The following is a 23,114-nucleotide window of genomic DNA, read 5'->3' as shown; positions in this document are numbered from 1 at the left end:
TGGGGTAGAGATGACTACAAGGTCTCCCTTCCCTATAATGCCATGGGGGCATGTTCTGATCCTAACCTCCCTAAATGTGGACCATCTTTGGGAGCTTCAGTGACACTGCCATGGAACCAAGGGTTTGGTTCTGCTCCAAAGTCCAGTTTTTTTAAGTACCAACATGTGTCATTATGTTGGTACTTTCTAATGACTCACGGTGCACAAGCTTGTTCCATGCACACGGCTGTTGAAATATTGTATAAAATGACCTTCCATCTGTATATATAAGATAGATCTGATATATATATACTCCCAGAGTGCCCTAAGGCACCTCCATACAGTTTGAACAGCCCACCTCAATGGCAGCGAGTGAATCCACCAGCCCAGCAACACACACCTCACCCCCCCATCTGTGTGACCACAAATGCTCACAAAGCAACTCCCAAGGTGGGCTGATCTTCTCCAGGTGACAGATGAGAGAGTTAAGGTTGTTGAGGGATGTGCTGTCAGTGGACTTGAACCTATCATCGGCTTCTGTTGCAAAGTGTCAGCTAATAGGATGTATTTAACAGTGGCAAATTTGTAGACATCATGACAGATCCTAGCAAAGGTTTTTTTCATGGCCCATTTGTTTCCACTGCATGCCCCTCTGCTGCCTTTCTGTCAGGGCTGCTCAGGAACCTCAGTGTGACATACCTCAAACCATGCCACTAACACCCAGTCTCCTGCAGACCTGGCTCCTCTGTGTACCTTGCGCAGGAGGTGACTGAATGCTGGCCAGCCATGCTGGGTCTTCGGTTAATATGCAGTATCATGGGGGCCCGCCGTGGCCGTGGTCCCAAGGTGGGCACGTGTGGGGTTCTGACCTCCTTCTGATGCCGCCAACTCACATCTGCCTCTTGCCTTCCTTCTGCCTCAGATCCTGGCGCCCCTGTGAAATTGCCTTGTCTGCCAGTGAAACTGTCGCCTCCGCTACCTCCAAAGAAAGTCATGATCTGTATGCCTGTAGGAGGGCCAGAGCTCTCCCTGGCATCCTATGCAGCCCAGAAGAGCAGCCAGCAAGGTGTGGCTCAGCACCACCACACAGTCCTGCCATCCCAGATCCAGCACCAGCTGCAGTATGGCAGCCACGGCCAGCACCTCCCCTCCTCCACCGGCACCCTCCCCATGCACCCCTCGGGCTGCAGGATGATAGACGAGCTGAACAAGACCCTGGCCATGACTATGCAGAGGCTGGAAAGGTAATGGGGCTGGGGAGAGAGCAAGGAGGAAGGACTGGCTGAGGGGCACATTGGGGATTTAGATCATGCCTGGGGAGTGTGAACAAGAGCTCCTCCCCTCTGGAGAAAAACAAAAAAAGCTTGAAAGTAAAATCAGACTCAAAACCGAACATCAGGTATGTATGGAAGAAAAAAATTACACTGCCAGTTGTCAAAATAGACAGTAATCACATTCATCAAAATGAAATAGTACCATACATACACCAGTACTAAATGTTTTTCTAATGTTTTTCTAAACATTAACCTTTTGTGAAAATATAGATATATATAGATACATATATTGTCATAATGTAATTAATAGTGTAATTGTTAATTGAGGTTACCCCTGGGTCAGGGAAATAGGAAGAATATACATTTTTGGTAGTACTGGAATTTGAACTCGGGGCCTTGTGCTTGCTAATCAGAAACACTGCCCCTTGAGCCATATCTCCAGCCCTTTTTTCTTTAGGTATTTTTCTGATAGGGTCTTGTTTATGTTCTGGCCAGCCTGGACTGCAATCTTCCTGTTTATGATTCCCATCTAGTTGAGATGCAGGCATATGCCACTATGCTCAGTTTTTTATTGGTTGAGATGGGGTTTTGCTAATTGTTTGCCCAGGCTGGCCTTAAACTGCAAGTCCTTCCAACCCCCACCTCCCCAGTAGGTAGGATTATAGGAATGAACCACCACACCTATTTCATGTGTTTCTCTGCTGCCTACTTTTTAATTCAGTGAAGATTATTTCTATGATATTAAAAAGACAATTTAAATGTGAAATAGGAAAGGTGAGCACTGGCAGGCTGGCAGAGGGAAACAGAGGCATGCCCTGTTCTTGCTGATGGAAGAAGCAGACTACTAAAGTCAGATTACATGCATGTGAGCCTCAAATATTTGTAAACCACTGGTACACCAGAAACTGTCTCCAGAAGCATTTCTAGGAGACCTGCAAAGAGGACCCCCCACTGATAGGCCTGCTGCTGAGGCTCTAAGTCCCCACCACAAGAGAAAGCCCTCATCTCATACTAGTTCTGAATCTCACGTGTGTACGTGTGCACCTATGTACATGTGTGCACCTATGCACACGTGTGCATTCGCATGTATCGTTCCAATGCCACCACCACCACCTGCTGCCTTGGGCCCAGAGTTGCCTGGGATTTTCCAACATGGCTCCAAGGCTCATTGCTTCACTGAGTTTGCCGAATGACAAGGTGAAAGTGTTTCCATCTGGGGAGAGTACATGGCCCAGGGTAGTGACTGCTAGCCACTGTGGCCTACGGATGGGAAAACTGCAGTTTTGAAGGTCCAGTGAATCGCCAAAGCAGAGAGCAAGGTCAGGATGCACACAGGTGGGAGTTCTGACTTGTGGTTTCTTGTCTTCCAGTCCAGTACTGTGAGTTTGGGAAAGAACTAACTCCAAGGGAACTTGTTGCCTCTAGAAAATCTGACTTGATTCCTTTCTTGTCATCAAAACAAAAAAAATGAAATTTAATTTGCCCATTGCTTTCAACTACTGTTATTATTAATGAGAACAATAGGAACTTAAAGTTTCGGTGACACCTTTTAATCTTTTACTCATCCACACTATCATTGTTGTCATCGTCACCATCATCTTATATAATATTCAACCACATAGTGAAACTGAGTACGTAGAGAAACTAGAGGGTGTAGGTAAGTCCCCCAACGTCAGCTACCCAAAGGGTGGTCCACAACCTGCTTGTCACCCATCTGCACACACAAGTGCAGATGTTAAGAACACACTTTTAGATACTTTTATTAGCGATTTGAGTAATTTTATGCCTGTTGAATCTTGTGATTAAAAGGGGTTCATTTTTTGAACATTCTTACTGTGTTTTGGGAAGGTAACGGAAGGGGTTGAAATGACCAAAGTAAAGTACACTCACAGCTGGGACACGTCAAGAAACGCCTTTGAACACTGACTTTGGAAATAATAATGAAAGACAGGACTGTAAAATAGGTACGGTGGGAGGGTACTAGTGGGGGGGGAAGGTGAATGGAGGAGACGTAGATGAAGGATATGGTTGATGGGCTTCACATACATAAACAAAATAGAACGGTGCAGCCTCTTGCAGTTGCTTTAAGTGGAGTGGGGAAGGAGTTGGGGCATGGAGGGTGATGGTTTTGGCTATCTAACCAATGTACAATGTAAACCTATTTGAAATTGTCATAAAAATGGGGATGGCCTGGGACCATGGCTCAAGCAGTAGAGTGCCTGCCTGGCAAGCATGAGGCCCTGAGTTCAAACCCCAATACTGCCAAGGGAAAAAAATGGAGGAAAAAAGAAACTGAGGGAAAAAAAGCATCAATTTATGATGGATTGAAAATTAAAAGATACACAATAAGTTGTTTCCAAGTAGACATTTGGAAGGTGCTTCTGTCAGTAGTAAGTTGAGGGGCAGAACCTTCAAGGCTGATTTGTCTACCTTGAGTCTGTAACTCTCTACTGTAACACAGCTGCTTGCTCAAGACAATTCAGTCAACATGTCTCCATGCCCTGTGACTACTCTACACCCAGGGGTTTTTATGTCGCTCCTGAGCTTTAGTCATCTGAAAAAGATGCTCGTGACAGCATAGTAGAAGGATCTTGCTAATGTGTTTCCACTTAAAGCATGCCATTTGTGGAGTATTTCGTGGTGTTTAGGCCGGTGGGTGAGTCTGCTGGGCCTGTACGACACTGAGCTTTTTATTAGAATGAACCCAAGAGAACACTCTGGGAGGGAGGTATTGGGATATAGGAGAGAGGGTTCAGCATGGTGTTGGCAGCTGAGCCAAGGCTGTCTCCATACCTAGTGCCACTTGTAGATTCTCCTTCCTTCTTTCTGCCTACCCAAGTCAAAGCACAGGGTTCTCCTACTCAGCCAGCCAGGACATAGGGAATTCATGCAACGGGTCACCTTGACAAGCTTGCCCCTGTGCTGAAAAGCAAAGACTCTTCCCAAATGCATAAAGATTGCAAAGACTCCCAGGAGTCTTGGGAGGATCTGCAAGCAGTACAGGGTCACAGGCCACTTTCCCATAAAGGGAAGGAACTGTCACTGTCTCAGGTGATGCTACCCAGTACCTAAAAATTCTTCCTGTGGCCTGTCAACATGACTTCATTCTTGATCTAACTGAGTTTCATTCCAAAAGAATCATTTCTCCTTCCAGTGACCCCAAAACACTGCAGGAAGGAAAAAAAGATTATTGAACACTTTGCAGGCTCTCTGCCTGCAAAGGTTGGGCCTCCTCATGTTTGTGCTGTCACTGTCCCTGGAGAGCTCATAGATGTCACTTGCAGAGCCTCAGTCCAGACCTGTACTCTGAACCTGACTACAACATTGTAGGTAAAGTGAAAATTGAATGACAAGTTGAACAGCATTATCACTAGACTCTGGACCATATATTTGTTTGTTTGTTTTCAAACATTTTTATTAGTTTATAATAGTTACACAGGGGGCTTTGTTGTGACTTTTTTTGTGTGTTGTTGTTCATTTATTCACATGTGCATACATTGTTTGGGTCATTTCTCCACCCTTCCCCCCTTCCCCACCCTTTCCCCCTTCCCCCCTTCCCCCCCCCCTCAGTTTCAGGCAGGTCCCGTTCTGCCCTTGTGACTGATTTTGTTGAAGAAAAGACATAAGCATAATAAGGAAGACAAAGCATTTTTGCTAGTTGAATTAAGGAGAGCTATACAGAAAGATTGCTCTCATGTGCCCATGAGTTACGACCCATGTTGATTCAACTCTAACTGATCTTTACCCTGGTTCCTGGTCCCCTGCTCATGATAACCTCTGTTGTTTTAAGGTTTCTGTATTAGTTCCTCTGGAGTGGGGACATCAAACGCTTTCACATTTTGGGTTTTCTACCTATTCCTATATCTCCCATATGTGCTCTCCCCTTTTCTTGTGATCCAAGCCCAACCACATTGCTGCATTTGCCCTAGATCTAAAGTCTGCATATGAGGGAGAACATAGGATTTTTGGTCTTCTGTGCCTGGCTAACCTCACTCAGAATGATGTTCTCCAATTCCATCCATTTACCAGCAAATGATAACATTTCATTCTTCCTCATGGCTGCATAAAATTCCATTGTGTACAAATACCACATTTTCTTAATCCATTTATCAGTAGTGGGGCATCTTGGTTGTTTCCATAACTTGGCTATTGTGAATAGCGCTGCAATAAACATGGGTGTGCAGGTGCCTCTGGAGTAACCTGTGTCACATTCCTTTGTGTATATCCCCAGGAGTGGGATTGCTGGATCATATGGCAGATCTATGTTCAGATTTTTAAGAAGCCTCCAAATTTTTTTCCAGAGTGGTTGCACCAGCTTGCATTCCCACCAGAAGTGTATAAGTGTTCCTTTTTCCCCACATCCTCGCCAGCACTTGCTGTTGGTGGTGTTTTGGATGATGGCTATTCTAACAGGGGTGAGGTGGAATCTTAGTGTGGTTTTAATTTGCATTTCCTTTATTGCTAGAGATGGTGAGCATTTTTTCATGTGTTTTTTTGGCCATTTGAATTTCTTCTTTTGAAAAAGTTCTGTTTAGTTTGGTTGCCCATTTCTTAATTGGTTCATTGATTTTAGGAGAGTTTAGTTTCTCTTAAGTTCCCTGTATATTCTGGTTATCCGTCCCTTGTCTGATGTGTAGCTGGCAAATATTTTCTCCCACTCTGTGGGTGGTCTTTTCAGTTTAGAGACCATTTCTTTTGTTGTGCAGAAGCTTTTTAATTTTATGAAGTCCCATTTATTCATCCTTTCTCTTAGTTGCTGGGCTGCTGGGGTTCCATTGAGAAAGTTCTTACTTATACCTATTAAGTTCAGAGTATTTCCTACTCTTTCCTGTATCAGCTTTAGAGTTTGGGGTCTGATATTAAGATCCTTGATCCATTTTGAGTTGATATACATGGATCTAGTTTCAGTTTTTTGCATACTGCTAACCAGTTTTCCCAGCAGTTTTTGTTGAAGAGGCTGTCTTTTCTCCGTCATATATTTTTGGCACCTTTGTCAAAAATGAGGTAAGTGTAGTTGTGTGGGTTCATATCTGGGTCCTCTGTTCTGTTCCACTGGTCTTCATGTCTGTTTTTGTGCCAGTACCATGCTGTTTTTATTGCTATTGCTTTGTAATATAGTTTGAAGTTGGGTATTGTGATACCTCCTGCATTGTTCTTTTGACTGAGTATTGCCTTGGCTGTTCGTGATCTCTTGTGTTTCCAAATGAACTTTAGGGTAGATTTTTCAATCTCTGTGATGAAAGTCATTGGGATTTTGATGGGAATTGCATTAAACATGTAGATTGCTTTCGGTAGTATAGCCACTTTTACTATGTTGATTTTACTGATCCATGAGCACAGAGGTCTTTCCATCTTCTGTAGTCTTCCTCAGTCTCTTTCTTCAGGAGTTTGTCATTCACATCCTTTGTTAAATTTACTCCTAGGTATTTGATTTTTTTTTTGAGGATATTGTGAATAGAATTGTTTCCATGTGTTCCTTCTCAGTTTGTTCATTGTTGGTGTATAGAAAAGCTAATGATTTTTGTAGGTTGATTTTGTATCCTGCCACCTTACTGTAACTGTTATGGTGTCTAAGAGTTTTTGGGTAGTGTTTTTTGGGTCTTTAAGGTATAGGATCATATTGTCTGCAAATAAGGATATTTTGACAGCTTCTTTACCTATTTGTATTCCTTTTATTTCTTCTTCTTGCCTAATTGCTCTGGCTAGAAATTCCAGTACTGTGTTGAATAGGAGTGGGGATAGTGGGCATCCTTGTCTCATTCCTGATTTTAGGGAGAATGGTTTCAGTTTTTCACCATTATGTATGATGTTGGCTGTAGGTTTGTCATATACAGCCTTTACAATGTTGAGGTACATTCCTTTTATTCCTAGTTTTCTTAGAGCTTTTATCATGAAGTGGTGTTGGATCTTATCAAAGGCTTTTTCTGCATCTATTGAGATGATCAAGTGGTTTTTGTCTTTGCCTCTATTGATGTGCTGTATTACATTTATAGATTTGTGTATGTTGAACCACCCCTGCATCCCTGGGATGAAGCCAACTTGGTTGTGGTGAATGATCTTTCTGATGTGTTGTTGGATTTGCCATTATTGTATTGAGGATTTTTGTGTCGATGTTCATTAAGGAAAATGGCCTGTAGTTCTCCTTTTTTGGAGGTATCTTTGTCTGGTTTGGGGATGAGAGTAATATTGGCTTCAAAAAATAAGTTAGGCAGTGTTCCTTCCCATTCTATTTCATGGAACAGTTTAAGGAGGGTTGGTATCAGTTCTTCTTTAAATGTCTGATAGAATTCAGCAGTGAATTTGTCAGGTACTGGACTTTTCTTTTTTGGGAGGCTCTTGATGGCAGCTTCAATTTCTTTTTGTGTTATAGATCTATTCAGGTGATTAATATCATCTTGGTTCAGTTTTGGGTGGTTGTAAGTTTCTAGAAATCTGTCCATTTCTTCGAGATTTTCAAATTTATTAGAGCATAGGCTCTCAGAGTAATCTCAGATGATTTCTTGGATTTCCGTGGTGTTTGTTATCTCTCCTTTTGAATTTCTGATTTTACTGATTTGGGTTTTTTCTCTCCTCATTTTAGTTAGGTTTGCCAGGGGTCTGTCAATCTTATTTATTTTTTCAAAGAACCAGCTTTTTGTTTCATTGATTCTTTGTATGGTTTTTTTTTGTTTCTATTTCATAGATTTCAGCCCTTATCTTAATTATTTCTTTCCTTCTGCTTGTTTTGGGGTTTGTTTGTTCTTGTTTTTCTAGAAGTTTCAGCTGCAGTGTTAGGTCATTGATTTGAGATATTTCTGTCCTTTTGATATATGCACTCATGGCTATAAACTTTCAGGACTGCATTTGCTGTGTCCCGTAGGTTCCAGTAGGTCGTGTTTTCATTTTCATTAACTTCCAAGAACCTTTTAATTTCCTCTTTTATTTCATTAGTGACCCATTCATCATTGAGTAATGTGTTGTTCATCTTCCAATTGTTTGTGTGTTTTTTACTGCTGTTTTTGTTGTTGAGTTCTAGTTTTAATGCAGTGTGATCAGATAGAATGCATGGGATTATTTCTGTTTTCTTATATTTGCTGAGGCTTGCTTTGTGCCCTAAGATATGATCAATTTTGGAAAAGGTTCCATGGGCTGCTGAGAAGAATGTGTATTGTGCAGAACTTGGATGAAATATTCTGTAGACATCAGCTAGGTCCATTTGATCTATGGTGTGATTTAGATCTTGGATTTCTTTATTGATTTTTTTGTTTGGATGACCTATCTATTGGTGATAGGGGGGTATTAAAGTCTCCCACTACCACTGTGTTGGGGTCTATATATGCTTTTAGGCTCTTCAGAGTATGATTGATGAAATTGGGTACATTGATGTTGGGTGCATATAGGTTGATAATTGTTATTTCCTTTTGGTGTATTTCCCCTTTTATTAGTATGGAGTGTCCTTCTTTATCTCGTTTGATCAAAGTAGGTTTGAATTCTACTTTGTCCGAGATTAAGTATTGCTACCCCTGCCTGTTTTGGGGGAAGTTGGCTTGGTAAATCTTCTTCCAGCCTTTCACTCTCAGCCAGTGCTTATTTCTGTCTGTGAGGTGGGTCTCCTGTAGGCAGCAGATTGTTGGATCTTCCCTTTTAATCCAGTTTGGCAATTGGTGTCTTTTGATGGGTGAATTTAGTTCATTAACATTCAGTGTTAGTATTGATAAGTACGTGGTGATCCCTGTCATGTAGTTATCTTTGTTGATTAAGAGTTTGATTGTGTGCAGCTGAATCAATGTTACTCTTTACTTTCTTGCCTTTTCTTCTCCTGTGGTTTGGTACTGCCTGCCCTTTCATGGTTTTGTTTGTTTTCATTTTCTGTGTGCAGAATTCCTTGGAGAATCTTTTGTAGTGGTGGCTTTGTGGTCATATATTGTTTTAGTTTCTGCTTATCATGGAAGACTTTTCCTGTTCCATCTATTTTGAATGATAGTTTTGCTGGGTAGAGTATCCTTGGATTGAAGTTATTTTCATTCAGTGCTTGGAAGACCTCACTCCATGCTCTTCTTGCTTTTACTGTTTCTGTTGAGAAATCTGCTGTGATTTTGATGGGTTTACCTTTGTATGTTATTTGTTTTTTCTCTCTTACAGCCTTCAATAGTCTTTCTCTAGTCTCTGTACTTGTTGTTTTAATAATAGTATGTCGTGGGGTAGTTCTAGTTTGGTCAGGTCTGTTCGGTGTTCTGGAGGCTTCCTGTACCGAATGGGCATAGTTTTCTCTAGATTTGGGAAATTTTATGTTATTATTTTGTTGAATAATTATGCATTCCCTTTGCTTGCACCTCTTCTCCTTCTTCAGTGCCCATGATTTTCAGGTTTGGTCTTTTGATGGAGTCAGTGAGTTCTTGCATTTTCTTTTCACAGGTCTTGAGTTGTTTAACTAAAAATTCTTCAGTTTTTTCCTTTAATTGCCATTTCATCTTCAAGTTCTGAGATTCTGTCTTCTGTTTGTTCTATTCTGCTGGAATGGCCTTCCATTTTGTTCTGTATTTCTGTTTCATTCTTTTTTCTGAGGTTTTCTATATCTTGGGTTACTTCCTCTTTAATATTATCAATTATTGACCTTAATTCATATATCTCTCTGTTTGTGGTGGTCTCAGTTTCAGTTTGGCATTTATTTAGGGTTTCTGTGGTTTCATTCATTTGTTTTTGTGTTATCTCATATTCTTTATTTTTATCCTCTTGTAATTTCTTGAGTGCCTCCTGTACATTTTGGTTGACCATGTCTAGTACCATCTCTATGAAATTCTCATTAATTACTTGTAGGATTTCTTCTTTCAGAATGTTCTGATGGGTTTCATTGGGTTCCTTGGTATAGTTTATCTTTGTTTTGTTGGAGTCTGGGTCTAGTTTCTTCATTTTGCTCTAAATCCTGCAGTACTTTATTTTTTGGTGGGGGATAGTTTCCTTCCCTTTTTCTTCTTCCCATATTTCCACTAGGTAACATTTCTATCCCTGAACTATGTGTAATTTAGTATTAGCTCGGTAGCAATATTAATACTAACAAAACCGAGAGAGAAGGATAAAAAAGAGAGAAAGATGGAAAGATAAAAGGAATACAGTAGAGAGGAAAAGAGAAAAAAATGATAGAGATGGTGGATGATCAAACAGTAGATGAGGCAACAAATCTCTTAAAGAAGGGAAAAAAATAAAAATTTAAAATTTAAAAAAAAAATCACCAGTTCTGGAGCAGTAGAATTGCAGTCTTAGTTGTTCTGATGCTAGTTCTTTAGCATCCAGACCTGTCTGTGTGTGTCTCTTAGGTAGGTTTGGAGCCTTCCTGTGGCAAGTGGATGGTGGGTGGGGTCCCATGGGCCTTCGGGTCGAGGCCTTTGGAGCATAGGCTTAGTGTGCCTGAAGGGCACAGGCCCACAGAGTGGAGATCCTGCATGTCTATGGATCCCTGGCTTGACAGGCTAGGAGGGGTGCAGTCGAGCAGAACAGAGATGGTGTGTGTGTGTGTGGTTCCCTGGCTTGGCAGGCCTTAGGAGCACAGCCTTGCAGTGAATATTGTGCAGTACTGTGCAGGCTTTGGGGGTGTGGCCAGCAGAGCAGAGATCGTGCGGGGCTGGGGAGCGTGGCCCAGTGAAGTGGAGCTCCTGCAGGGCTATGCAGGGCTGTGCAGGGCTGTGTGTGGCCTGGTGGAGATCGGAAATGTCTGTGGATGCTGGGCCTTAAGGGCTCCTCCCATGGAGATCCTGCGGGTCTGAGGGGTGGGAGTTTGGGGTAGCACAGCCCTGGTGGGGTAAAAGAGCAGGGCAGGAGGATTGGAGATCCCATGGTGTATGGCGCAGCAGCTCCACGGGCCTATGGGGTGGGGCTTGGTGTGCAGCACCTGCTATTCTTTTAGTATATGGTGGGGTGGAGAGGCCTCCCGGGAGCTAGGGGTTCAGAGCGCTGATGTTTCAGCTCTCCCTGGTGTTTTATCTCATTCAAGCAAGTCTCCAGCTTCTTGTCAAAGTCCCTGGATCACAGAGGTCAGAAGGTCTGTGGCTGTGTTCCAGTCGCCATCTTGGATCTCTCAACATTTTTCATATGTACATATACTGTACCCTGGTTTGGTTCATCCCCTCCATTGTTCTCCTTTTTCCCCTTCCTCCTTCTTAAAATAACTTCAACAAATTTCAGTGTTCCATATTCATACATGTGGAGCACATACACCAGCCATTTTCACCTTCCTTTATCCTCTTGATTTACACTCCCCCTCCCCTAGTATCCTCCCCTTAACATGACCTGTGAGTCATCTTATCACTAAATGGGATCTTGAAGACCATTTAGGCAGCCACCCCCTGTTCATGAGAGATTTCCTGACCATTTGTCCTCTAGTCTCTGCTTGAATGGGAACCTCTCCCAAGGAGCCTGCTCCATGAGAAGGCCTGATTGCTAAGACATTCTTTCTTAGGTTAAGCTAAAAGACTTTTCCCACTACAACTTATACCTCCCTAGTCTTATTTCTAATCTTCCTTTTAGCTAGCATGTCCTTTACTTACCTAAGGGCTTCTCTAGACCTCTTGCCATCTTGAACATGTTACTCTGAGATTATGCTAAGTCTGTGTTGATCTGTATGAAGAAGTTTTTAATCATTACCCACCTGAACCCCTTTGACAGCACTAAAAAAATGCCACATAACCTGGGTGCAGTGGTTCACATCTGTAATCCCAGCTACTCAAGAGGGAGAGATTGAAAGGATTGTGGTTCCCTACTAACCTCATCAAAAAGTTAGGGAAATCCCGTCTCAACAAACAAGGCAGGCATGGTAGTATGTGTCTGTAATGCCAGCTACAGAGAAGGCATAGATAGGAGCATCATGGTCTGAGGCCATCCCAGGCAAAAAAAAAAAACCAAAAAAACCGGGACCCTTTCTGAAAAATAAGCTAAGACCAAAGGGCTGGAGGCATGGCTCAAGTGGTAGAGCAACTGCCTACCAAGCATGAAGCCCTGAGGCTAAACCCTAGTATCACCCAAAATAGATTAACTTAAAATACCATGTAGTTATTTACAGCTTGTGAGGAGGGAAACAGGATGAGGTAACTGGAGACCAGTTGGAGGAAACTTGAAGGGTTTGTATTTTTCCAAAGCTACAAAAAGGGTCTGTATTAGTCTAACCTCATGACCAAGTGTGTGGGTCCCAGACTTTAAAACCAAGCTTTAAATCTCAGATACCCACTCATCAGCACAGTGACCCAAAGCATGCCATATAAGCTCCTATGGCCTTCCCTTCCTCATCTGTCCAGCAAGGATGATGATTATAGCACCCACCTCATTGTTATTCATGAGGATGAAATGATGTCATCAATCCCATCAGTGGGTCATTTCGTGGCACATCATAAATGCCCAAATAAATGGCAGGGGGCATTAAGCAGTAAGCAGATGAAATCTGTCTTTGGTGCCCCTAAACAGCACATTGCAAATCCAAGCTCGTTGGAGATTTTGTTGTTCTTTGCCGGTTTCTTCAAATTAGAGCCTCCTCACTTTTCTCCACTAGCGACTCATCTCTTTTTGGAAAGTGATGTTTTCTCATTTCCAGTATTATGCAGGGTTTTAGTTTTAATATGTACAGAATGCTCTGTGATCTAGTTGGCATCCATCCTGGAACTCAGACTTGAAATTTGAATCAGATGTTAATTCACCTGTCAATTCTCGGGGCTGTCCTCTCCTGCTGGCAAAGTAAAGTGGGCATGGATCCTTGCTGGCTCTGAGGGAATTTCAGGAAGATTCTCAAGTGACTTCACTTTAAGAAAAATTCCCCCTTCTTGATTAAAGCCTAGTGTCACCCTTGATACCCTTCTTGTTCTTGTACCCCATATGTCTGACCATCAGCAAATTCTATCTGATCTACAGTGAGAAGACTTCTGCATCAGCCACTCGTCCTGCTTCTGCTGCCCCCAGCCCATGCCTCCATCCTCCTTACCTGCTCTGCTTTGACCTCCTGCCTGGTCTCTGCCCCCTCAGGCCATCCCCAGCACAGCAGTCAGAGAGATGGCATTGCATTAATTTGCTCCGTGTGCTGTAACAAACTCCCACAGAACAGTCGGCTTAAACCACAGACAAGTACTCTCTCTCAGTTCGGAGGGCTAGAAGGCTAGGATCAAGGCACCAGTGTCTGACCACAGACTTCTTGCATGTCCTCCCATGATGGAACTTAAGACAGGGAGAGATCAGAGATGGGACCAAACTTGTCTTCATAACAGACCCACTCCTGAGAATGGCATTAATCCATTTACGAGGGCAGGGCCCTCATGACCTAACCACCCCCTAAAAGTCCCACTTCTCAACTGTTTCATTGGGGGTTAACTTTCTAGCACATGCATTTTGTGGGGGGGGGGACATATCAAATCATAGCACTTAGTCACTGAAAAAATCACTAAAAATTCCTTTTTGATTTTTTTTGACAGTACTGAAATTTGAACTCAGAGCCTCACACTTGCTAGGCAGGTGCTCTACCAGTTGAGCCAGGCCCCTGCCCCTTTTTGCTTTAGGTTATTTTTTAGATACGGTCATACATTTTTGCTGGGGGCTGGCCTTGGACAGAGATCCTATTACTTACATCTCCTGCATAACTGGGACCACAGTGCACCACAATACCTGGCTTACCTGTTAAGGTGGAGTCTTATCAACTTCTTGCCCCAGCCAGCTTTGAACTGCAAATCTCTTGATCTCTGATTTCCAAAAGCTGGATTACATGCATGAGCCACTGCACCCAGTCTCATCAACAATTCTTACTGCATACCTTTTCTGGATCAGGCCTTTCACAGGTAAAAAATATAAAAACAACCAAGCATAGTGGTGTACACCTGTAATCCCAGCACTCAGGAGGCTGAGGCAGGAGGACTGTGAGTTGGAGACCAGCCTGGGCTACATAACCAGACCTTGTCTCAGAAAACAAAACCGTATATATATGTATATACGTATATATATGTATATATATATATATATATATATGGAGTATTTTGATAAATTCATGCAGAATATCTATCCATTAAAAGATAAATCTATTCATTAGTGAATAATACCTATGCAACAATGGGTCATTAATGAACATAACAATGATTCATTAATGACAGATTGCTGGGGTTCAGGTGCACCCCTGGTTAAGACAGCAGCTACTGCATTTCCTCGTGATCTTGCAGCAGGTGGTGAGGCAGGCAAGCAGGTTTCTCCACTTAACTTAGGAAGAACAAAGACCAAGAGGTACAGCTGATGAGTGAGCCAGCTGGAGCCCAACCACAGCTCTCACTCCATGTCCTACCCTTCTGGGACATTCAGAGATGTCTATAGACAAAGTCAAGTACAAGAGCTCCCCCTGTTTGATTTCCCCTCAGAAACTGGGAATAGTGATAGGGTCAGCTGTTAGTCCAACTCTGTATCTTACAGCATTAGTCTTCACATCTCAGTCCCAGACAGTATTTCAGAAATGTGGGTCGTTGGTTCCTGGAAGGACAGAGAAAGGATTAGATAGAGATGAGTTAATTTAAAATCACTACCACTTCTGGAAAAAGGAACTCAAAATACACTCTCTTCTGGGGAAGGCTCAGTACCCTCATCTATAAATAGAACAGCATAGTTTCTTGCTGACTGAAATCCAAGGAAAAAACAAAAGCCCTAATGTTGCACTTCTATCTCAGAAGGCTAATCCCAGGCCACGATAAACCACACAATGCGCCTGCTTTCCTAAAATGAAGCAATGAACTGTTTTCTTGGGCCTCAATGGTTATTTCTGTCATTTTTCAGCCTCAGGCGCTACAATTTGTAGCATAATTTCTCACACATTTTTGGTCCCCAAGAGAAAAACGGTTGATTGTTCTCTCTTCCTTCTGAAAACTCTTCATAATTCATGCAGACGAAGTTACAAAAGCTGTTCCTATTGAAGTTTAATTTCATCTTCAGTGTCATATTTGTAGATAATAAATTTTCTCAGTCCTTTAGGGAGATAAATGTTTTTTTTTTTCATTTTTACAATCAGTGCATTCAGAATCAGATGCCAGAAAGCAGTATCATTTTACTACACGTTTTTCTTTAGAAATGATGGCAAAATGGTTCTCAAGTATTTTCAAGTAAGATTAAGGATTTAAAAGACACAATGATTTTTAATCTCACAGCCTGACCTTGATTCCCTACAAGAGATTCAGAGGTGTCCAATCACAAGCAATTCCTTATGGGAGGAATGGAAGTATCAAAATTCTTTCCTTCCGCTCTGCCTGTTATCATATGATGGAGATAAAATGAAGACCATGACACTCTCTTGAAAGGGGACCCACTGGTGTATGACCCCAACTATTTGTTAATATCTCCACATTCATGTCTTTTTTTAAATTTTTATTGTTTTATTATTCATATGTGCATACAATGCTTGGGTCATTTCTCCCCACTGCCCCCAACCCCTCCCTTACCACCCACTCCGGCCCCTCCCTCTACCTCCCACCCCCTCGATGCCCAGCAGAAACTATTTTGCCCTAATCTCTAATTTTGTTGAAGAGAGAGTATAAGCAATAATAGGAAGGAACAAGGGGTTTTGCTGGTTGAGATAAGGATAGCTATACAGGGCATTGACTCACATTAATTTCCTGTGCCTGTGTTAATTCTAGGTTAATTCTTTTTGATCTAACCTTTTCCTAGTTCCTGGTCCCCTTATGCTATTGGCCTCAGTTGTTTTTAAGGTATCTGCTTTAGTTTCTCTGCATTAAGGGCAACAAAGGCTAGCTAATTTTTTAGGTTTCCTACCGATCCTCACCCCTCCCTTGTGTGCTCTCACTTTTATCATGTGCTCAAAGTCCAATCCCATTGTTGTGTTTGCCCTTGATCTAATGTCCACATATGAGGGAGAATATACGATTTTTGGTCTTTTGGGCCAGGCTAACCTCACTCAGAATGATGTTCTCCACTTCCATCCATTTACCAGTGAGTGATAACATTTCATTCTTCTTCATGGCTGCATAAAATTCCATTGTGTATAGATACCACATTTTCTTGATCCATTCATCAGTAGTGGGGCATCTTGGCTGTTTCCATAACTTGGCTATTGTGAATAGTGCCGCAATAAACATGGATGTGCAGGTGCATCTGGAGTAACCTGTGTCACAGTCTTTTGGGTATATCCCCAAGAGTGGTATTACTGGATCAAATGGTAGATCCATGTCTAGCTTTTTAAGAAGCCTCCAAATATTTTTCCAGAGTGATTGTACCAGTTTACATTCCCACCAGCAGTGTAAGAGGGTTCCTTTTTCCCCGCATCCTCTCCAACACCTGTTGTTGTTGGTGTTCCTAATGATGGCTATTCTAACAGGGGTGAGATGGAATCTTAGTGTGGTTTTAATTCGCATTTCCTTTACTGCTAGAGATGGTGAGCATTTTTTCATGTGTTTTTTGGCCATTAGAATTTCTTCTTTTGAGAAAGTTCTGTTTAGTTCACTTGACCATTTCTTTATTGGTTCATTAGTTTTAGGAGAATTTAGTTTTTTAAGTTCCCTATATATTCTGGTTATCAGTCCTTTGTCTGATGTGTAGCTGGCAAATATTTTCTCCCACTCTGTGGGTGTTCTCTTCAGTTTAGAGACCATTTCTTTTGATGAACAGAAGCTTTTTAGTTTTATGGAGTCCCATTTATCTATGCTATCTCTTAGTTGCTGTGCTGCTGGGTTCCATTGAGAAAGTTCTTACCTATACCTACTAACTCCAGAGTATTTCCTACTCTTTCCTGTATCAACTTTAGAGTTTGGGGTCTGATATTAAGAACCTTGATCCATTTTGAGTTAATCTTGGTATAGGGTGATATACATGGATCTAGTTTCAGTTTTTTGCAGACTGCTAACCAGTTTTCCCAGCAGTTTTTGTTGAAGAGGCTGCTATTTCTCCATCGTATATTTTTAGCTCCTTTGTGAAAGACAAGTTGGTTATAGTTGTGTGGCTTCATATCTGGGTCCTCTATTCTGTTCCACTGGTCTTCATGTCTGTTTTTGTGCCAGTACCATGCTGTTTTTATTGTTATTGCTTTGTAATATAGTTTGAAGTCAGGTATTGTGATACCTCCAGCATTGTTCTTTTGACTGAGTATTGCCTTGGCTATTCGTGGCCTCTTGTGTTTCCATATAAATTTAACGGTAGATTTTTCAATCTCTTTAATGAATGTCATTGGAATTTTGATGGGAATTGCATTAAACATGTAGATTACTTTTGGGAGTATAGACATTTTTACTATGTTGATTCTACCAATCCATGAGCATGGGAAATCTCTCCACTTGTATAGTCTTCCTCAATCTCTTTCTTCAGAAGTTTATAGTTTTCCTTGTAGAGGTCTTTCACATCTTTTGTTAGGTTTACACCTAGGTATTTGATTTTTTTTGAGGCTATTGTAAATGGAATTGTTTTCATACATTCTTTTTCAGTTTGCTCATTGTTAGTGTATAGAAATGCTAATGATTTTTGTATGTTGGTTTTATATCCTGCTACCTTGCTGTAGCTGTTGATGATATCTAGAAGCTTCTGAGTAGAGTTTTTTGGGTCTTTAAGGTATAGGATCATGTCGTCTGCAAATAGGGATATTTTGACAGTTTCTTTACCTATTTGTATTCCTTTTATTCCTTCTTCTTGCCTAATGGCTCTGGCTAGGAATTCCAGTACTATGTTGAATAGGAGTGGGGATAGTGGGCATCCTTGTCTGGTTCCTGATTTTAGAGGGAATGGTTTCAGTTTTTCTCTGTTAAGTATAATGCTGGCTGTAGGTTTGTCATATATAGCTTTTATAATGTTGAGGTACTTTCCTTCTATTCCTAGTTTTCTAAGAGCTTTTATCATGAAATGGTGTTGGATCTTATCGAAGGCTTTTTCTGCCTCTATTGAGATGATCAAGTGGTTTTTGTCTTTGCTTCTGTTAATGTGGTTTATTACGTTTATTGATTTTCGTATGTTGAACCACCCCTGCATTCCTGGGATGAAGCCTACTTGGTCGTGGTGAATAATCTTTTTGATGTGTTGCTGAATTTGGTTTGCCATTATTTTGTTCAGGTTTTTTGCGTCAATGTTCATTAAGGAGATTGGCCTATAGTTCTCCTTTTTGGAGGTGTCTTTGCCTGGTTTTGGGATAAGTGTAATACTGGCTTCATAAAATGTGTTTGGCAGTTTTCCTTCCCTTTCTATTTCGTGGAACAGTTTAAGGAGGGTTGGTATCAGTTCTTCTTTAAAGGTCTGATAGAATTCAGCAGAGAATCCATCAGGTCCTGGACTTTTCTTTTTGGGGAGACTCTTGATTGCTGCTTCAATTTCATTTTGTGTTATAGGTCTATTCAGGTGAGTAATTTCCTCTTGATTCACTTTTGGATGATCATATGTATCTAGAAATCTGTCCATTTCTTTAAGATTTTCAAATTTATTTGAATATAGGTTCTCAAAGTAGTCTCTGATGATTTCCTGGACTTCCATGGTGTTTGTTGTTATCTCTCCTTTTGTATTCCTGATTCTACTAATTTGGGCTTTTTCTCTCCTCATTTTAGTCAGGTTTGGCAGGAGTCTGTCAATCTTGTTTATTTTTTCAAAGAACCAACTTTTTGTTTCATTAATTCTTTGTATGGTTTTTTTGGTTTCTATTTCATTGATTTCAGCTCTTATTTTTATTATTTCTCTCCTTCTATTTGTTTTAGGATTTGCTTGTTCTTGTTTTCCTAGGAGTTTCAGATGTATTATTAGGTCATTGATTTGGGATCATTCAGACTTTTTAATATATGCACTCATGGCTATAAACCTTCCTCTCAGGACTGCCTTTGCTGTGTCCCAAAGGTTCCGGTAGGTTGTGTTTTCATTTTCATTGACTTTCAGGAACTTTTTAATTTCCTCTTTTATTTCATCAATGACCCATTGTTCATTAAGTAATGAGTTATTTAGTTTCCAGCTGTTTGCAAGTTTTTTATCTTTACTTTTGTTGTTGAGTTATAGTTTTATTGCATTGTGATCAGATAGTATGCATGGTATAATTTCTGTTTTCTTATATTTTCTGAGGCTTGCTTTGTGTCCTAAGATATGATCTATTTTGGAGAAGGTTCCATGGGCTGCTGAGAAGAATGTATATTGTGTAGAAGTTGGATGAAATTTTCTGTAGACATCAAGTAGGTCCATTTGATCTATTGTATATTTTAGATCTTGGATTTCTTTATTAATTTTTTATTTGGATGATCTATCTATTAATGATAATGTGGTGTTAAAGTCTCCCACAACCACTGTGTTGGCGTTAATATATGCTTTTAGGTCTTTCAGGGTATGTTTGATGAAATTGGGTGCATTGACCCTGGGTGCATATAGGTTGATAATTGTTATTTTCTTTTGGTCTATTTCCCCTTTATGGATGTCCTTCTTTATCTCATTTGATCAATGTAGGTTTGAAGTCTACTTTGTCAAAGATAAGTATTGCTACTCTTGCCTGTTTTCGGGGGCCATTGGCTTGGTAAATCTTCTTCCAGCCTTTCATCCTAAGCCTATGCTTATTTCTGTCAGTGAGATGGGTCTCTTGTAAGCAACAAATTGTTGGATCTTCCTTTTTATTCCATTTCGTCAAGTGGTGCCTTTTGATGGGTGAATTAAGTCCGTTAACATTAAGTGTTAGTACTGATAGGTATGTGGTGATTCCTGTCATTTAGTTGTCTTAGTTGTTTGAAGGTTTGATTGTGTGTACCTAAGTTGAGGTTACTCTCTACTTTCTTGCTTTTTCTATTCCTGTAGTTTGGTGCTGCCTGCCCTTTCATGGTTATGTTGGGTTTCACTTTCTGTGTGCAGAATCCCTTGAAGAATCTTTTGTAGTGGTGGCTGTGTGGTCACATATTGTTTTAGTTTCTGCTTATCATGGAAGACTTTTATTGCTCCATCTATTTTGAGTGATAGTTTTGCTGGGTAGAGTATCCTGGGGTTGAAGTTATTTTCATTCATTGCCCGGAAGATTTCACCCCACATTCTTCTTGCTTTTAATGTTTCTGTTGAGAAGTCTGCTGTGATTTTGATGGGTTTACCTTTGTATGTTACTTGTTGTTTCTCTCTTACAGCCTTTAATATTCTTTCCCTGGTTTCTGAACTTGTTGTTTTAATGATGATATGCCGTGGGGTAGATCTATTTTGATCTGGTCTGTTTGGTGTTCTGGAGGCCTCTTGTATCTGTGGGAATAGATTTCTCTATATTTGGGAAGTTTTCTGTTATTATTTTGTTGAATATATTATGCATTCCCTTTGCTTGCACCTCTTCTCCTTCAATGCTATGATTCTCAGGTTTGGTCTTTTGATGGAGTCAGTGAGTTCTTGCATTTTCTTTTCACAGGTCGTGAGTTGTTTACCTAATAGTTCTTCAGTTTTTCCTTTAATTCCATTTCATCTTCAAGTTCTGAGATTCTGTCTTCTGTTTGTTCTATTCTGCTGGATTGGCCTTCCGTTTTGTTTTGCAATTCTGTTTCGTTCTTTTTTTCTGAGGTTTTCCATATCCTGGCTGGTTTCCTCTTTAATGTTGTCTGTTTTTGTCCTGAGTTCATTTATCTGTTTATTAATCATGTTCTCTGTTTCACTTTGGTGTTTATACAGTGCTTCCTTTATTTCTTCTTTTGCTTTTTCACGTTCTCTATTTTTGTTGTCTTGGAATTTCTTTAATGTCTCCTGTACATTTTGGTTGACCATATCCAGTACCATCTCTATAAAATTCTCATTGAGTACTTGTAGTATGTCTTCTTTTAAATTATTCTTGTGGGCTTCGTTGGGTCCTTTGGCATAGTTTATCTTCATTTTGTTGGAGTCTGGATCTGAGTATCTGTTTTCTTCATTTCCCTCTGGTTCCTGTAATAATTTTTTGCTGTGGGGAAACTGGTTTCTCTGTTTTTTCTGTCTTCCCGTCATTGCCCTTGGTGTTGTTATTGTCTCTGTACTGTGTGCAATTAAGTATTTTCTGACTTGTAATAATAGCACTAGTGATATTTAGAATGGAAGGGTGAGAGGGGATGGAAAGAAAAGAGGTTAAAGGAAAAGAGAAAAACAAATAATCAAGTAGAAAAAAAAACAAAACAAAGAAACAAACAAAAAAAGTTTCAGAGATATAAACAGGGTGAGACAGTGTACTAATCAACCGTAAGCTGAAAAGTCATTAGAGAGACAGAGAGAGGATTGAAAATAAAAAATAAAAAGAGTAAAGATAAGAATAAAAATTAAAAAATAAGTAAATGAAAGAATATATCTATATATAAAATAAAAGAAAATAAAAAATAAAAACCTCCAAGTTCAAATGCAATGAAATTTCAGTCTTAAATATTTTGGTGTCCATCCCTCAGCCTGCAATTCTGGAGATGGTGCCTCAGATATTGTTCTGTAGTTGTCTCATCAAAGGGGAGACATAAAGTAGAACAAAGCTGCACAAAAAAAAAAAGCCCACCAAGTGTCCCAATTTCAAATGCAATACAGTTTCAGTAAGTTTTTCAGCATGCAGGTGTAGTTCGGTTGTTGTCTCATCAAAGGTAGGGAGAGAGATAAAAAAGAGTCTGGAGACAGGTCTGTGAATGGCTATCTGTGGCTGTGGCTTGCCTGCCCGCTGCTGTCAGCCTGCTGTTGCTGGAGGCGTTATTTATGCAGATCTCAGGGGTGAGCTTAACACTCACCTGACCCTGCAGGCTTTGCTTACTCAGAGTTCTCCTGGGCGCAAGCCACTGCCACAAGCTTTCCCCTTTCCAAGCACACTGGGGGAAGTGACACTGCACCCGCTTTCTCTGGCCTGCATGTTTATGTACAGTTCACGTGGGAAGTGGGTCTTCCCCCATCTCCTGTGGAGTTTTCCTCCCACCGCCACTTTTACAAGCTTTCCCACTCCTGATTGTTGGGCGTGTGTTGCTGCTCCTTGTCTGCATCTTCCCAAGTCGTCTGGGTGCGGGCAACTGGTGGCCCAGGAGCCCTCCTGGTTTCTCGTTTAACATGAAGTGGAGATTCTCTGCACAGTCTGGAGGTGTGGAGGGGTCAAAGTTTTGCCTCTTCTCAGTGGCCTTGCCTGCAAGGTGTGTCTCCATCATTTCTCCAAGATTTCACTGTAGGAGGCACGCTTTCTGCTTCCTCCCTCTAGCTGCCATCTTGGAATCCTTCCTCATGTCTTTATGAATTATTAAAAATAAGGTCAGTGCCCTACCTTCACCCAAAAATGAACATGAAAGATTAGTCAGTCTCTTAATTTTCAATCTACAAATTTCTTGGAAACATGCAGCCATCTAAATTGTGGGAAAATGAGTATCTAAGGAGCACCACTGTCTTGTTTGATTTGGGTTTTCTTGGGATTTTTTTTTTTTTTTTGAGACAGGTCCTCACTTTGTAGCCCAGGCTGGCCTTGAACTGGCAATCCTCCTTCTTCAACCTCCCCAGTGCTAGGATTACAGGTGTGTGGCATCACACCCATCTTTCCACTCTGTTCTTAATCTATGTGTTTCCTACTTGGTTGAGCAGAGATAAAGTTTGAGTGAGTTTCTAGAAAGAAAACTTATTTAAATGTCATTCTCAATGGAAATGGGAGTAAGCGAGGAGAGGATAAAGCTGTTTTCCCCCCCGGCGCATGATGGGGACATGAAGAGAGAGAGTTTTGTATGTGCACCTCTCATGAAGTTAGGACTAGCATTTTATTCTCAAGTTTTACCAATACTTCTATGTTTAATGTTTCTTTTGTGAATAGCAGGCCTCCTGTTTCAGGAACACTTTAGGTTATTCTTCCCTGTCTGCTCACTTTCACAAAGGGAGGTATTCAAGCCATTCCATCCTTTAGGAAGACTGAAAGGACAAAACAATGTTATCTTCCTGAGCATATTGATAACAGGGAAACAGATGATAAACCAAGAAATGTAT

The 23,114-nt window shown here is 40.9% G+C and overlaps 1 protein-coding gene across 7 annotated transcripts in view; it reads left to right on the top strand.

Annotated features, from left to right (window-relative positions):
• Phactr1 (phosphatase and actin regulator 1) overlaps nt 1-23,114 on the top strand; it is a 535,805-nt gene that overhangs the window by 460,416 nt on the left and 52,275 nt on the right. For all 7 annotated transcript variants that reach the window (XM_074082893.1, XM_074082891.1, XM_074082892.1 and 4 more), the window contains one exon: nt 902-1,223. In XM_074082893.1, the coding sequence (XP_073938994.1) occupies nt 902-1,223 (322 nt within the window). The remainder of the gene's footprint in view (nt 1-901; nt 1,224-23,114) is intronic.

The sequence above is a fragment of the Castor canadensis genome, chromosome 8 (assembly GCF_047511655.1).
Source record: "Castor canadensis chromosome 8, mCasCan1.hap1v2, whole genome shotgun sequence".
Taxonomy (NCBI): Eukaryota; Metazoa; Chordata; class Mammalia; order Rodentia; family Castoridae; genus Castor; species Castor canadensis.
The sequence above is the reverse complement of the archived record's forward strand: the minus strand, read 5'-3'. Positions and strand labels throughout refer to the sequence as shown.